General features: G+C 38.6%; 1 protein-coding gene across 1 annotated transcript in view; it reads right to left on the bottom strand.

The window, feature by feature from the left end:
* Positions 1 to 214: 214 nt before the first annotated feature.
* The window catches only part of anks1ab (ankyrin repeat and sterile alpha motif domain containing 1Ab), a 436,373-nt gene continuing 422,202 nt past the window's right edge, over positions 215 to 14,385 (bottom strand). The window contains exons 19-24 of the mRNA XM_078547799.1: positions 12,077 to 12,202; positions 11,211 to 11,282; positions 11,036 to 11,122; positions 7,810 to 7,947; positions 6,273 to 6,449; positions 215 to 463 (exon numbers count right to left, since the gene is read on the bottom strand). Coding sequence (XP_078403925.1) covers positions 350 to 463; positions 6,273 to 6,449; positions 7,810 to 7,947; positions 11,036 to 11,122; positions 11,211 to 11,282; positions 12,077 to 12,202 — 714 coding nt within the window. The 3' untranslated portion in view covers positions 215 to 349. The remainder of the gene's footprint in view (positions 464 to 6,272; positions 6,450 to 7,809; positions 7,948 to 11,035; positions 11,123 to 11,210; positions 11,283 to 12,076; positions 12,203 to 14,385) is intronic.

The following is a 14,385-nucleotide window of genomic DNA, read 5'->3' on the forward strand; positions in this document are numbered from 1 at the left end:
CCAAGTGGCAATGCATGCAACACTGGCATATGCCATTTAGTAGCATTTGGGTGGATTAAGTAACAGTGCAGTAGCTCACAGTGCTGGGAGGTTAGAGTATATCAAAGTTCAGGTGTAGAATAAGATTCCCAAGTAATTTTCAGAGCTTCTTTTTAAGTAGCTGAAAGATCACCAGGATGTCTGAAGGCAGCTATTGTTGAATTATAGAGTACAGTACAGGAAACTCAAGTACAAGTTTCCCTCTGGGAAAGAGTGTGAAAGCAGCTTTTGTGTACCCGCCATAGGAAGCGGAGAAGTGGAACAGGTTCACAGTGCAAAGGCACAGATTAGAAGCAGGAGCAGGTGGTGGTCAGAATATGGTGGTTTCATACTTTGTACTGATTGTCCTCTTGGAATCCTGCTTGGAGTCAGCTATCCATGCCACACTGCCGTGCGATTGAGAATCTTGCTCAATAGAGTCAATCTACAAAAGCAAGACAAGACAAATGTGTGAAAATTGCAAAATATACTGCAGTTCAGAATGTTCCTGTGATGCGCATTTAATAAACAATCCAAATCTAATGAGAGGTATTGTTGGCAATTGAATGAGATGATAATTTAGGGCTTATTCAAACTATAGGCTTGTGGAGTGAGTTTTTGCAGGTGTTGCTCAGCTTGTCCACTGTAACCTTCACAGATGAGCAATGTAAACTCCAGGAAAACAGCACTGCACGGTGAATAAAACATACATGGTTGAAATTTCAAACAACAACCCTCTTTTGCATTACTGGTAAGGAGTAGAGATGTATGAAAAACTTGGAAATACATTGCTGAAGACAAATGGGGTTCTCTGCTATAAGTGTCTAAGATTATGCTCTGCGTCACTCATAACAAATTCTGCAGGCTTAAATTTTCCATTAGGATGCAACTATCATACATGCCAGAGCACTTCAGCTCTGGAGAAAAAAAGGAGAATTAACTTCAGTTAAATATAGTTATCCCAATAAAAATGAGCTACAATCTGAAAACATATTGGTAGAATATGGTCCTGAATAGGAACTATAAATGCCAAAGTGCTTTACTATAGCATACTACTGCTTACTTGTTCTAATTCCACTATAGGGCTGTTACCCTTGGAGAAGAGAAGATTGCAAAAAGATGTGATAGTGGTGTTCAAAATCATAAGGGGTCTGGACAAAGTAGATAGGGAGAAACTGTTTCTGTTGGCACAAGGATAGGGAACCAAAGGACACCAATGTAAGGCGATTGGCACAAAAAGCAACCGTGATGTGAGGAAAAACTTGTTTAGGTAGTGAGTGGTTAGGATCTGGGATGCGCTGCCTGAGAGTGTGGTGGAGATATAATCAATTGAGGCCTTCAAAGTAGAATTAGTAATTAAATGAAGAGAAAAAATTTGCAGGGCTATAGGGAAAAGGTGGGGGAATGGGAATAGGTGAGCTGCTCTTGCAGGAAGCTGGCATGGACATAATGGGCTGAATGGTCACCTTCTGTGTTGTAACCATTCTATGGTTCTCTGCAGTTTAAGATCTGATAGGATGACCACATCATCAGTCAGTTAAACCATGCATGTAGTCACATGTTCTTAGATTTTCATCGAGTGCGATGAGTAACAGAAACCTGTTACTTTTCCAGAACTCATTAATAAACATGCAACAGATAAGAGCAAACTAAGAAGGAGTATGAAAAATTACAAAAACAGGATTACAATCCATGTATATAAACGCACAAAGTGTGTTGAATAAGGTTGGTGAGCTACAGTCACAAATAACAGTGTGGGAATACGATGTAACAGCAATAACAGAAACATGTCTAAAATGGTGAGGACTGGATGCTTATACAAGGATACAAAAAGTGTTCAGAAAAAATAGGGAAGGAAAACAGGAAGTGGGGAAGCAGTATTGATTAGGGAAGACATTCCAATGTTGGAAAGAGGGGATGTCCTTGAGGGGGGGGCAAGGACAGAGTCCATTTGTTAGAGTTGAGATGAAGAAAACTAAGATCACGTTTACTGGGGGTATTTTACAGGCTCCAAATAACACGCGTGATAAAGGAGCAAATCTAGAGGGAAATCACAAAGACGTGCAAGAATTATAGAGGTGATACTGGGGGTATTTAATTACCCAAATATTGATTGGGAAAATGTTACTATAAAGAGTAAGGGAGAGGATGAATTTCTGAAATCTGTACAAGAAAACTTCTTCGATCAGTATGTTCTTGACCCAACTAGAAAGGAAGCATAAAATCAAAAAACTGCGGATGCTGGAAATCGAAAACAAAAACAAAAATACCTGGAAAAACTCAGCAGGTCTGGCAGCATCTGTGGAAGGGAGCACAGTTAACGTTTCGAGTCCGCATGACTCTTCAACAGAACTGACTTCTGTTGAAGAGTCATGCGGACTCGAAACGTTAACTGTGCTCCCTTCCACAGATGCTGCCAGACCTGCTGAGTTTTTTTTAGAAAGGAGGCATTGCTGGATCTGGTGCTGGAAGATAGGTAGTAATGACCTGGAATTTGCTCCCCATGAGGGCAGAAATAATCAATAATTTCAGAAAGAAATTGGATGGGAACTTGAAGGAAATAAATAGGGAATGGGGAATGACAGGGCTGATTCTGCCTTTTATTTTTCTCCTAGAAACAACTCTCTTAATTGAGATAACTCCAGAACACCTGAAACTATCCAAACTATTTTATTTGGGAGTTTTGACTTCTCAACTCCCATCTCTCACATTTTAGATTGCTCTATGCACCGAAGTATTTTTCCCCTCAGGCTTGTATACCTGAGCATGTGGCACTTACCTTACAGTGCTGTTGCCAGGGCCAACTCAATTTCAGCAATACCACCTCCAGTGAATGAGAGGCCTATTTAAAGAGATATTCTCCAAGACAGCTATGGAGGTAGCTACTGCTAGAAGAGCAACACGAATTCTTTTGCTCTGTATTTAGGTAGTTCTGACAGCTAGACACAAACGTGCAAGTGTGCCTGTACAGTTATTTGTCTGTTGCTCCAGGTGCTGTGGAATTAGCCCTGTGTATAGCAGTTAATTAATGCATGGGGCCAAATTTATCACAGTTTATTTTATTTTATTCCCACCCACGACCTGATCAGCGGGTGGTCTAGAGTGCAGGGTGCAAGTGCATTTCTTATTTCTTCCTTCATCATGAGCATATGGTCCTACTTTGTAAGCAAATTAATCATTACCAGCATCTGTATCAAAGACCATTCAGCATTTGCAATGGGATAAAATTGAGAAAGAAAATCTGAAAGAGTGAACATAAGCACTACTGTAAACTTCTGTCATAGATTCTGCAAGGTAAAAATGGCAAATAGGAAGTTCCTCTGGAGAAGCAAAGAAAGATCAAATTCAGAACCTAAATTTCAAGTCAGGAACAAACTGACTCTTTGTCACATTCTCCCAAGACAGTGACAGGGGAAACGAGATGCCTGTTTGAAATCCTAAGGAGTATCTCTTTTGTGCCAAGCTGAGCACTGAAGAAGCAAGAAAACACTAAGTAGGAAGTTCAAAGTGTTTGATAAATACAGTCCACATTTTTTTAAAAATAAGGATTGTGGTTTCTTCACAGTTGCTGGGTTAAAATCTTGGAACTCCCTCCATATTAACACTGTGGATGTACCTACACCACATGGACTGCAGTGGTTCAAGAAGGCAGCTCACCACCACCTTCTCAAGGGCAATTAGGGATGGGCAATAAATGCTACTCTAGCCAGCGACGCTCACATCCCATGAACAAATTTTTTAAATTGTGAAAGGATCTTTTTGCACATGTTCATTTTCTTCATTTGCATTGACCAATACAGATGTAGATGGAAGCAGCTAAATTCAGAAAACCAACATTAATGAATCCTGCTATCTGCTACTCAGTATTCATATGCTATAACATCAAATAAATATTAATAAATAAATTCACTACAATTTATCCTAGATTTAAAATAGTTGGAGAATACAACACCTGCTCCCAAGCCTCCATCAAGGTGGTGTTTCCACTTCATTTTTAAAATGTATGAACCTCATCTCTAAGCTTGTTACATTAAATCCAGTAAGTGTAGGCTAACCTTTTTGAAAATCACTTTATTCTACTTTGCTACAGACAACAAAAATTCTGGTCTATTTCACTGTAGGGATGTAGGCTGACAGTGAGGGATTAAATCTTAGCACTGAATTGCCATATAGATTGGTCACTTAAAAACATGGGACAAGTGTTTGAAAAGGAAGAACACATATAGAAAAAGGGAGAATTGAAAAAGTTGTGGTTGAAGAACTAGTACCGGCACCAGTGTGACGGACTTCCTCAGTGCTCTAATTTCTATGGTTATATCATTTGTGTCTCTAATGCCAAAGAACTTGCACATTTTTTTCAGTTTCATTGTGTCTATTACTAACTCCTAGAATGTAATATTTTCAATTTAATTTGCAGTTAAATTTTAAAAAACTCAAATATATTTTCAAATCTCAAGATTATGTTTGAGCTTAGTTTGTCTCCTAATATAAACACTCCATACGTAGTGCCACATTAACGAATAGTTCTTATTGTATTTTATGGCTACTTTCAGAACTGTTAAGCCATACATTAGAAAGTACAGATTATGTCTAGGAATTTAGCCTCTCATAATGAATATTTTCGATGCCTATTTTGATGCTGCTGGCAGTCATGAATGAATGGGGATGTAAGTGAGAACATTGGACAGAAACAGTGATAGATATATAAATATATAGAGAAAGAAACCTGGACTCCTTGGCTGAACGAATGAAGCGGTAGAGGCGGATGCGAAGGCCTGTGAGTAGTGCACGTGTGACAGTAACAGCATCTGCTGTTAGGTGGCTGCACCTAGTTCATTTGGTAAGAAACGACAGCAGAGTCATTAGTGAACCAGTTACAGCATTCTGTAAAATCCAGCCAGGTCACCACTTCTAGAGCAGCAGAAAAATGCATTAATCGAACCTCCTCATTTATTAGTCAACTGCTGCCCATTACAAATACATTATACAGATCAGAGCAATGGAGCACAATGTTTTATCAGAAATTTTTAGCAAGCTCAAACGTAAATGAGCTTTTTACAATTTGCTCACTTTTTAAGTACTGAAGTCAGTTCATACTATCTATGGAGGAGATTGTATTCATCAAGGTGAGGGATGTTGGCACTTGTGAGTATCCTATTTCAGGTGTCTAATGCCAATTATTCAGCGCTCTGCAGACAAGTATAGTGCTGGTTAGATATAAAGTAAAGCTCCCACCACTCAATCCCAATGATGTAGCTGCATCCTTCCGCAGGAGAAACACTCAACTTGGGATGGCTCAGTAGCAAATTAAGCATTGCACTGAGAGCCTGAAATTGAACCCTAGCGTCAAATGGCATGGGGCTTTGGCTGGCTCGCGCTTGGGGCACTCTACAAGGAACAATGCACATGTAAACTGTTTACCAATAGTGTCCTAAGCTATTCCGTCATTGTTTCTGGTTGAAACAGACTACTGTGGGGCAAAGATAGTCAACTTTCATCCTATTAAATTGTTCAACATAAAGAATTACTACTGTACATAAGCATTTTATTGACGATGTCTTACCTGATGGGATGAAATTTATATGTTGCTACAAGTGGCATTTGTCTTTTAAAAGTGAATCCCATAAAACATACCATACTAATGTTGACAATGAAATGAAAATTGCATTTACAAGGTCATTATCCAGAATCTAATCCTCTTAAACACTTCCTAAAGTATGTAATATTTTTCTTTAGCAACTCACAGTTTCATCAATTTTATTAAATCATTTTACGGTTATAATATTTTATGATGTAATTTACATTTAACCATGTGGGAGGCTTTGGAGATCTACTACCACCACACCGTCCCCCAAGACAGTGACCTTCTCATCTGTGATAACTGGCTACTCTTACGCAAGAAACACACTACCATCCACTCTACACAGTCGACCAATCAGCAGCAAGAATGTTAACATGAGCTGACCTATTACAAACACACTAGCCTGGTCAATAGGTGTAAGATCCTGCCCATTTTCCCATCCTCCACTATATATAACTACTGTTTTCACCCATTCCAGTTATTCCTCTAGACGACGGGCAGGGCATGCTACCCGAAAGATTAAAAAAAAAGAGCATGGTGCAACTGTAAATTTGTTTTCCTCAGTGTTACTGCTCTCACAATGAAAACCTTCAAACAAGTGTTATACTGCGTGTATTCGGTGTATTACAGGTTGAATTAGATCTTGAACACACAAGGATTTGTGAGTACTTACAGTAGATTTTCTCATGCTGGATCGTGGCTTGGGGACTGGTTTAGAAGATCTCATCTCCTCTGACTCTGTCTCGGCTGTGAAAAAAGACTTCTGAGAGGGTTTCTGGGCTTGCAATGCAAGTTGGTAGGCCACTTCAAACGCCTGTCCTAGTGTAAGGATGATTTCATATGTTAAATTCTGGGGAAAAATAGAAAATAATGAATGAGATATTATTTCAGTTTTTATTTCAAGTTTCACGTTAATACCATATGATATACTAACTTGTACTGTGTTCTTATCAATTTTATTAAGTTAACAAGTCAAACTCCTATTAATCAACCTGCAAAACACCATTCTGTTTTCATGAGGTGTCCCAAGCTGAGCATTCCCATGGTCAAGTCTAAGTACAATCCTTCCTAGGATGTTACACTCAAGCCTGCTGACACACAGGTTGTGGATGATCTTTCATCAAATGCAGTAACACGGTGAATTAATATTGCTACTGTACAAAAGTTGAACTGAAAACAAAACAGGCATCATCCAATTATTCACTGTCACAGTATGGAGTATTGCAGTCATCGTGTAAGGACATACATACCAAAGAATTAGTCATCAAACAGTCCTTTAGACGGAATCCAGGTTGTAAAATTCACAACAGCAGTTTTAATTATTGTGGATGGAAACGAAGACTTTATGAAGATTTTATATCAGCAAGCGCTTTGGGACAAGACACTACAGTAGCTTTCTTCTAAAGTGCTTGCTTAAAAGAGATCCTGGGGTTGTATTTTAGGAAACACAAAACATTTTCCACAGGTCTCAGAGTCATATTTACTATCTTTGCCTATTTCCGCCACTAGTTGAGGAAACATACAGCTTAGCCTTACTCTGAGAATACCCTGCTGCTCAATGCTTTCAGGGAGTAGCAGGAGGGGAGAGTTGTTGATTTTAGATCATGTCCATGTACCTAGCCTTGGAAAACACTCAAGAAGGTGGCAGCCTCAAAAAATGAAGCTACCTCATGGTGAGTTTTTTTTTAAAAACGTGTAACTAATATATTAGGTCTTTAGATGGAGTTTTTTTTAAACTAGGGACATAGCTTTTGGAGACCCTTAGTTTACAATACTCCTTTAATAAGCTGTTTTCATCCTGGCCTATATCAAAGGTGGCACTATACTATATAATTTGGCTGTAGTCATGCAATCTTAAATAGATCACCTTATCTGATGGTATTGAATGAGAAGTGGTGAAATATTAAAGCTTTCTATAACTGCAACCTGAAGATTTCAAATTTATGAATAATTGTATAAACAATACTGCTATAACATCCAACAAACTGTCCTTTATTTGTGCAGGCATCACGCAAACGTTACAGCTTGATCGGAAAATAAACATAAACCAAAGCTGGCCAATGATATCCAAGAAAAGGGCAAGGGCTGGGGTCATATTGTGCCACAGGGACAAGCAATCCTCAGGAATTGAAAGCTACTGTCATGCCACCTAGAGGAGAAATTAAACACATCACCTGATTACTTTTAAAAAGTAAATAATAATGACATACTACATCAAGTGTGCTGAAAACGTGACAATAGTGGTGATTTGTCTGTAGGTCTTTAGTGATGTAAGCAAATGTACAAAGGTCTTCAGGGTCCTGGGCAGCGCAGGAAATATTGCGGATTTCATGCTCAGCGATAATATTCTGTTAATGAAACAAAACAAACATGGTTCAGAAAGTTTATCATTCTAGAACAAAGAAACTCAATGGGGGGTGGCCGGTGTGGAGGGGGGTGGGGGGGGGGGGAGAGAATATGCCATATTTACTGTGTGTGACACCTTCTTGGAAAAAGTCACTTTAAACTTGTCTGCCACATCATATAAAAATCCATAAAGGATGGTTGGCAGCAAGTTAAATTGTTGGTAATTTAATTGAGTTGCTCTGACTATTGTAAATGGACCATTTGGTTAAATAAGTGCCATTAACTAAGTCACATTCTCTCTCATGGGTATGTTAGCCTCCTACAAAGGCAGCTACTCTGATCTAAGAGGCTACAGCCTGTACAAGAGGAAGGGACTGCTCCTAGATACATCAATGCTACTTTTAACCAGACACCAGGAGGCCTATGAATGGGAGACCTGGGGGAGGTGCTGCTTTCGAAATTTCCACTTCTAGCCTGTTCTCCATCCTCTTGGCAGAAAAGGAACTCAGCTGAGAATGGAAGCTAAACAGAGCCAACCTGTGACTTATCAAGATTAATGGGATAGTCTAATAGGTTGCACTATTGCACTGTATTATACTAGACTATATACAACAAACAACATTTTTTTTTATTGCTGCAGAAACATGACTATGGTTGAAATGTGTTTTTATTTGGTTTGTGCAAAGTGCAAGGACAATTTAAGGGCAACATCTGCCTGCATCAAGGTTTGTCATGCTACTCAATTTCCCTTTACTATAAAGCATTTAAACCTACATAAATGACCCTTTCACTGTTACTACCTCTGCTATCAATATATATTTTGTTACAACGGCACAGAATGGAAGATTTTACACTATCAGCAGTAGTAGTATCTAGGAGGTAGCAGAACTAATGGGGTGATATAATGACAAATGTCAACAGGCAGCCTGATAAATAAAAGATACTTTGGACCATGAGAGCTGCAAGGACAATTTAAAACAACAATGTCAGCAGAAACTGGAAATCTGCACCCTATGCCAGATCAAGAGATATTCACAACACTTTGTGGATCTCACAGAAACAAGAGAAGTACCACTGAGAAAAATTTAAAGTTGGTTTGATGGAGGGTTTCTGCTGGGATAATGCAGAAATATTTCTAGAACCCTTCAAGATTTGTTCCTATACTGATGCTTTATGTAATGAACTACATGGTTTAATAGAAGTAGACAGTGTTATTGCCTTCAGCTATCTATCTATCTTTACAGGAATTTCTGCATTTTACAAGAAAAAGAACTCTACTCACATTTGAAAGTATGACACAAAGTGGTACATGTGCAAAACCTAACAGCAATGCTCACAATCTTATAGAAAACAAAGCTAGACATTTTCTACTTCGCTTGTTAAACTGGCTGCCCCAAAGAGAAAGGCCCAGAAAATATTTAGCTTAAATACAGCTCCACTGTAACCACCCCAAACCTAAGACTAACCCTGAACAGTGCACTAAGGTATCAGCTAGTCTGGATAAAAAGATATCCAAAGCAAAATAAGAACATCTGGTAAATTATTTAGGGAGAAGTGAGACACAGGCATCCAAAAAGCAAGTATTGAGTGCAGATGTAGACACAGATCAATTAACAGGTTGCAATGATTTGACACTGGGTCTTATTTTGTACTTTCAACAGAACAGGCTGCATGAGTAGATCCATAAGAGGGGTGTATCCAAGAATAAAAAAGATAATTTTCAATGCACATAACCCATTGTGAAGGAGACATATGTAGGTTACAGAAATGCATTGGTCTCAACTACAGCGTTGCAGTTTATGTTAGGCATATTAAAATTTTGCTTTTGCATCTTTTGTGTTACATTTTCATAATTTTGGACAGATAAAGGCACAAGAAAATGTCTGGACTAATCTGTTGTCTATGCAAAACTTAAAGTCGTTAATAGACAGTGGGGAAGAAAGTGGAGCAATTTCTAGGGACAGGACTTTGCCCTTGGCGGGGGTGGGCAGCCGGGATGCCTACCGCAGCCTGCAATCGGCTCCACACCGTAATTTTATGTGGGCGGGCCAATTCAGGCCCACCCAGCGTGATATGCGAGCGGCAGCGCTGCCAGTGCAGGTGGGGGGAGGAGGGCAAGCAGGCCTATAGCGCAATTCGGCATGCCCAAGAAAGGGCGCTTCAATCTCCCTGAGGCACAGAGCTGCCTCAGGGAGATGAAGCACTGTTTAAAAAAAATTAAGGAAATATAAATATCATAAAATGTGTCCCTTCATGTGGCTCTGTCACATGAGCAGAGTCATGTTTTTAATTCAAGTGTTAAATTTTTATTTTATTTGTATTTAATTTTGGAAACCCCATCCCGCCTGTGGATGAGATTTCCTAAAAAATGTAAAGGCTGCTTGGCCTTTTCGCCTGCTGGGCAGTGAAAAATTCAGTACAATTCTTAGCTTAATAGGCCTTTTAATTGTCGGCGGGCACACTTCCGGCTCTGGCGCGCGCCCACCGACCTATCGCGAGAGTGCATGTTGACATCGGCACGCTCAGCCAACGTCAACGCGCTTTATTTCATGCTACGGCGTGCCTGCACACCAAGCATAATTTTCTGCCCTAGGTCTTATGCCTATGATTGCAGTCCATAATAATCTAGAGTACAAAACGAAATGGGAAAAGATATTAGGCCATGAGCTTTCAAATCAAGCATGCTTGAAGTAGGCATTCAGTAAGTAAATAGCAGTGAGCATGACAATCCCATTATATGTCAACAGGACAGATGAGGAATTGAATGAACCCACTGGCAGATTAAGGCTCAGTAAGCAATAATAAACAAGCATTTCAGAGGGCAAGACAGCTCAGATGTCCTGTTTTACGTGCATCAGATTTACATCTGGTATTACGTCAAATAGGAAATATCATTTATAAGAAAAATAGGATATCATTGCATTCACGGTGAAAATAGATATATAGAGTATAGACCCAATACAAAACAAATGTAAAGTCTAATTTTCATTTTTCTGCATGATGAATCTAAGAAAATTAACTAAAAATTCAATTTAAAGGCATGATATATAATACAATGAAAGCAATTACATTTAACAATTCTACAAATACCTTGTTGAAGGCATCAATGAATTTTACACCTTTGTATGTGATGGAGAGGAAAATAGTTGGGATCTTTTTCATTTGTTCAGTGGATTTCTAGGCAAAAGCACAAGGGAAACATTAAAAGACTCAAACATGGTTTAGTCCAAAATAGTACCACAATTTGTGACCAATAGATACAAACCCTCATCTTTGCACAGGCATCTTGTGTCGATTCAGTCCCCCTTAGTTCTTTAATCAGCATGGAACCCAAATACTGCAACAAATTAAAACAAAGTTATTCACAACATTTTTTTTAGGGAGAGAAGTGAATAGGAAGTCACATGCCTTTCAAAATTTATAGACATAAAGCTACACTTGAAGAAAAGCCAAGCAACTGCCAACCTTAAGTCTCCAACAGCAACTGTCCTCATGATGTGACTTTGTAAGACTACTTTGCCAAGTAAAGTTCCTAGTAGCAGACTGAAGAGACAGTCTAGGATAGTGGCTAAAGATCACAGCATACCTTAGACTCCAGAAACTCAGAAGCAGTGTTACTGAAGTACTAGGTGTTTCTGGAGAAATAGTTTTAGTCCTCTGAATTACAAGTTACACAAGATCGACAACAAGTAAACTGAGAGGGACTACATAACTTTGTGCATAAGAAAAGAATGTTGAACTAGAGGCAGAAATGCTGACCTACACTTCAGTAAAATAAAAAGGTTTTGATGACAATTATGTTTGTAATGTGACTATTCACAAGAAATTATGCATGCTACTTATTTTAGGCTGCAAAGTCACTTTGCTAATAGGCTAGCCAGTAAGGAATATGGTGGGGTTAATGGGAACAGTAACAACAATACCCAGTGGGTACTTGACTCAAGCTTCTTCATTCATTGTACTCCATGCACTTTGGAGCTTATAGTGCTTCAGATAGGTGTCAATGCCATTTGAGGAGTATTAAAGGCTGAAATGAGTACATCATTTGTCAGACAAAACATGTTAAACATTTTGTTTATTGAGTATAGCACTGAACAAAGTAAATTGCTAATTCTAGAACTGCATACTCACATTAGCTTCATAGCCACAAGATTCAAAGATAAGTTTCTCTGGTTGGTGCTGCCAATTTTGAACAGGAGCATATGGTGTTGCTAAACTTGGTGGCCGAAGTGTTAATCTCGACTCACGCCGGTCATCCTGGGGAAATGATGCAACAAAACTTGTTGGTACAAAATACCTGCCATCACATAAGGATTATTGATAGTACCTATATAGGTACTGATATATTTACATAAAACATAAACAGCTGTCTCAGCTTAAAGCCACAGATGCCAATAAATCTTTAGGGGAAAAAAAGTCAATCACTGCCTACTTCTGCCAGTCTGCAAGGAAGTCATTCTCAGAATGATTTTTGGATGTGCCCAATGAGGACTGGCATCTAACTAATCTTAAAATATGCTTATTTACAGTCATTAGACCTTGTGACCTTAAATGGACACACAAACTAACATTTGAGCAACAGATTAATCTTGTGTGGTGCTATTCTTATAAAGTTATGTAGCCTTCAACTTTGACCAATTACAGTGTTTAATCAATATTGTCACCTGGAGGTCAGGTCACACTCAAAATCTATTTTCAAGAATTGTGGATATATTCTTGGTGAATTTGTCACAATTTTAAATGAACAAGTCTCAATGACAAGTCCCCTGCTGTTGCTGATGCACAGTAATGTGAAGTGGGAGTAGAGTCATAGTTAAGCATATTTCCTCCTACATCCCTCTAGCTCATCCTATTTTGCCATACATTCTGTCCTCTAATTTAAAACAGGAAAGTAAAGAACCTTGCAAAATTGTGTAAGACTGTATTAGAAGATTATAGCATGCTACATAGATCTTTCAAGTGTAACCTAAAGGATGAAAATGCTATCAGAGAGTTTGAAAACTTCAAACATACATTTCAAATGAAAAACAAAAACAGAATTACCTGGAAAAACTCAGCAGGTCTGGCAGCATCGGCGGAGAAGAAATCAGTTAACGTTCTCCGCCGATGCTGCCAGACCTGCTGAGTTTTTCCAGGTAATTCTGTTTTTGTTTTGGATTTCCAGCATCCGCAGTAGCTTTTAGCTTTTTGTTTTTATCATTTCAAATGAAATTCGCAGATCACTTAAAGAGTACTGATGTATAAAAGAGTTTGCATCTTTCACAGGTAATATGACCCACTGAACAACTGATTTTCTACTGTGGATTAAGGTTTATAGAGTGCGCAGTGGAGCTCATAGCAGCTGTAAATTATGGCAAGCATCTGATGAATATTTAAATATCCTAAACTGACCAATTATTTAAGCCAGCAATAAAACCTTTACTGCAAATTACAGCTGAAACAGCAATACAAGGCTGTACAAGAATGAAAAAATCCATTGTCATCAAAAAATGTCACCCATGTGGCTTCAAGAAGAACCAGCTGCAGCTGTGTCAGGAATTTAAATGACATTGATTTGAAAATTTTTTGAACATAGTATTATGTTGTTAAATTTATACGGATGTTAAATTTTGATTTACTTCATCAATCAACAGGCAGAACCAAATTTTTCATCATCCTCATGTTATAATTTATCTGCAGGCATCATAACAATTGTTTTTGTTCATGTGTGAATAAAGCAAAAAAAACCCTTCATTTATCCTTTATTATTTAGGCTCCCTTATTTTAGAGTGAACATTGTTAATAAATTATGCATCCACAGCATTAATGGACTTTAATACATCTATTAACCATTGCTTGGAAAGTGACATATGTTCCAGTAATAAGCGCCACATTCATTTCTTTGGTACTGAGAAAACGTTGCTCATTTGAAACCCAACTTTTGTGAAGACTGTGCATTTAGGTTAAGGCCTTTGGGACAGAGCTATGATATCTACAGTACTATTTTGATTTTTACTTTAAAATAACAACTCTGAAAATTCTTAGGAGTGTCACCATCATTACCACATGCAAACATTAAAAAAAGGGAAAGACCATTCAGTTCATCATACCTGGCCTATCCAACAGGTGGCTCAGCCAACGCTACTACAGCCTGCAAGCAGCAGCATCCCTACAGAAATCTGGAAGATGAAGGTAGTGAGGTAGTACCGGGTGACTCAAAGAGCACTGGTGAGGAGAAACAAGCGATTGTATCAGAGGAAGAATGTGAAACCTACTAGTTGCCTTTAAGGATGTCCCTGCTTTAGAAACTGCAGCAATGTGTTAACATTGGGCAGTGTGCCACTCTCCTCTTGCTAAGAAAGATGAAATCATAGAATCATAGAATGATACAGCACAGAAGGACACCATTTGCTCATTGTGCATGTGCCAGCTCTTTGAAACACTTTCCAAAATTTCTTCAA

Source organism: Cetorhinus maximus, chromosome 8 (genome assembly GCF_964194155.1).
Source record: "Cetorhinus maximus chromosome 8, sCetMax3.hap1.1, whole genome shotgun sequence".
Lineage (NCBI taxonomy): Eukaryota > Metazoa > Chordata > Chondrichthyes > Lamniformes > Cetorhinidae > Cetorhinus > Cetorhinus maximus.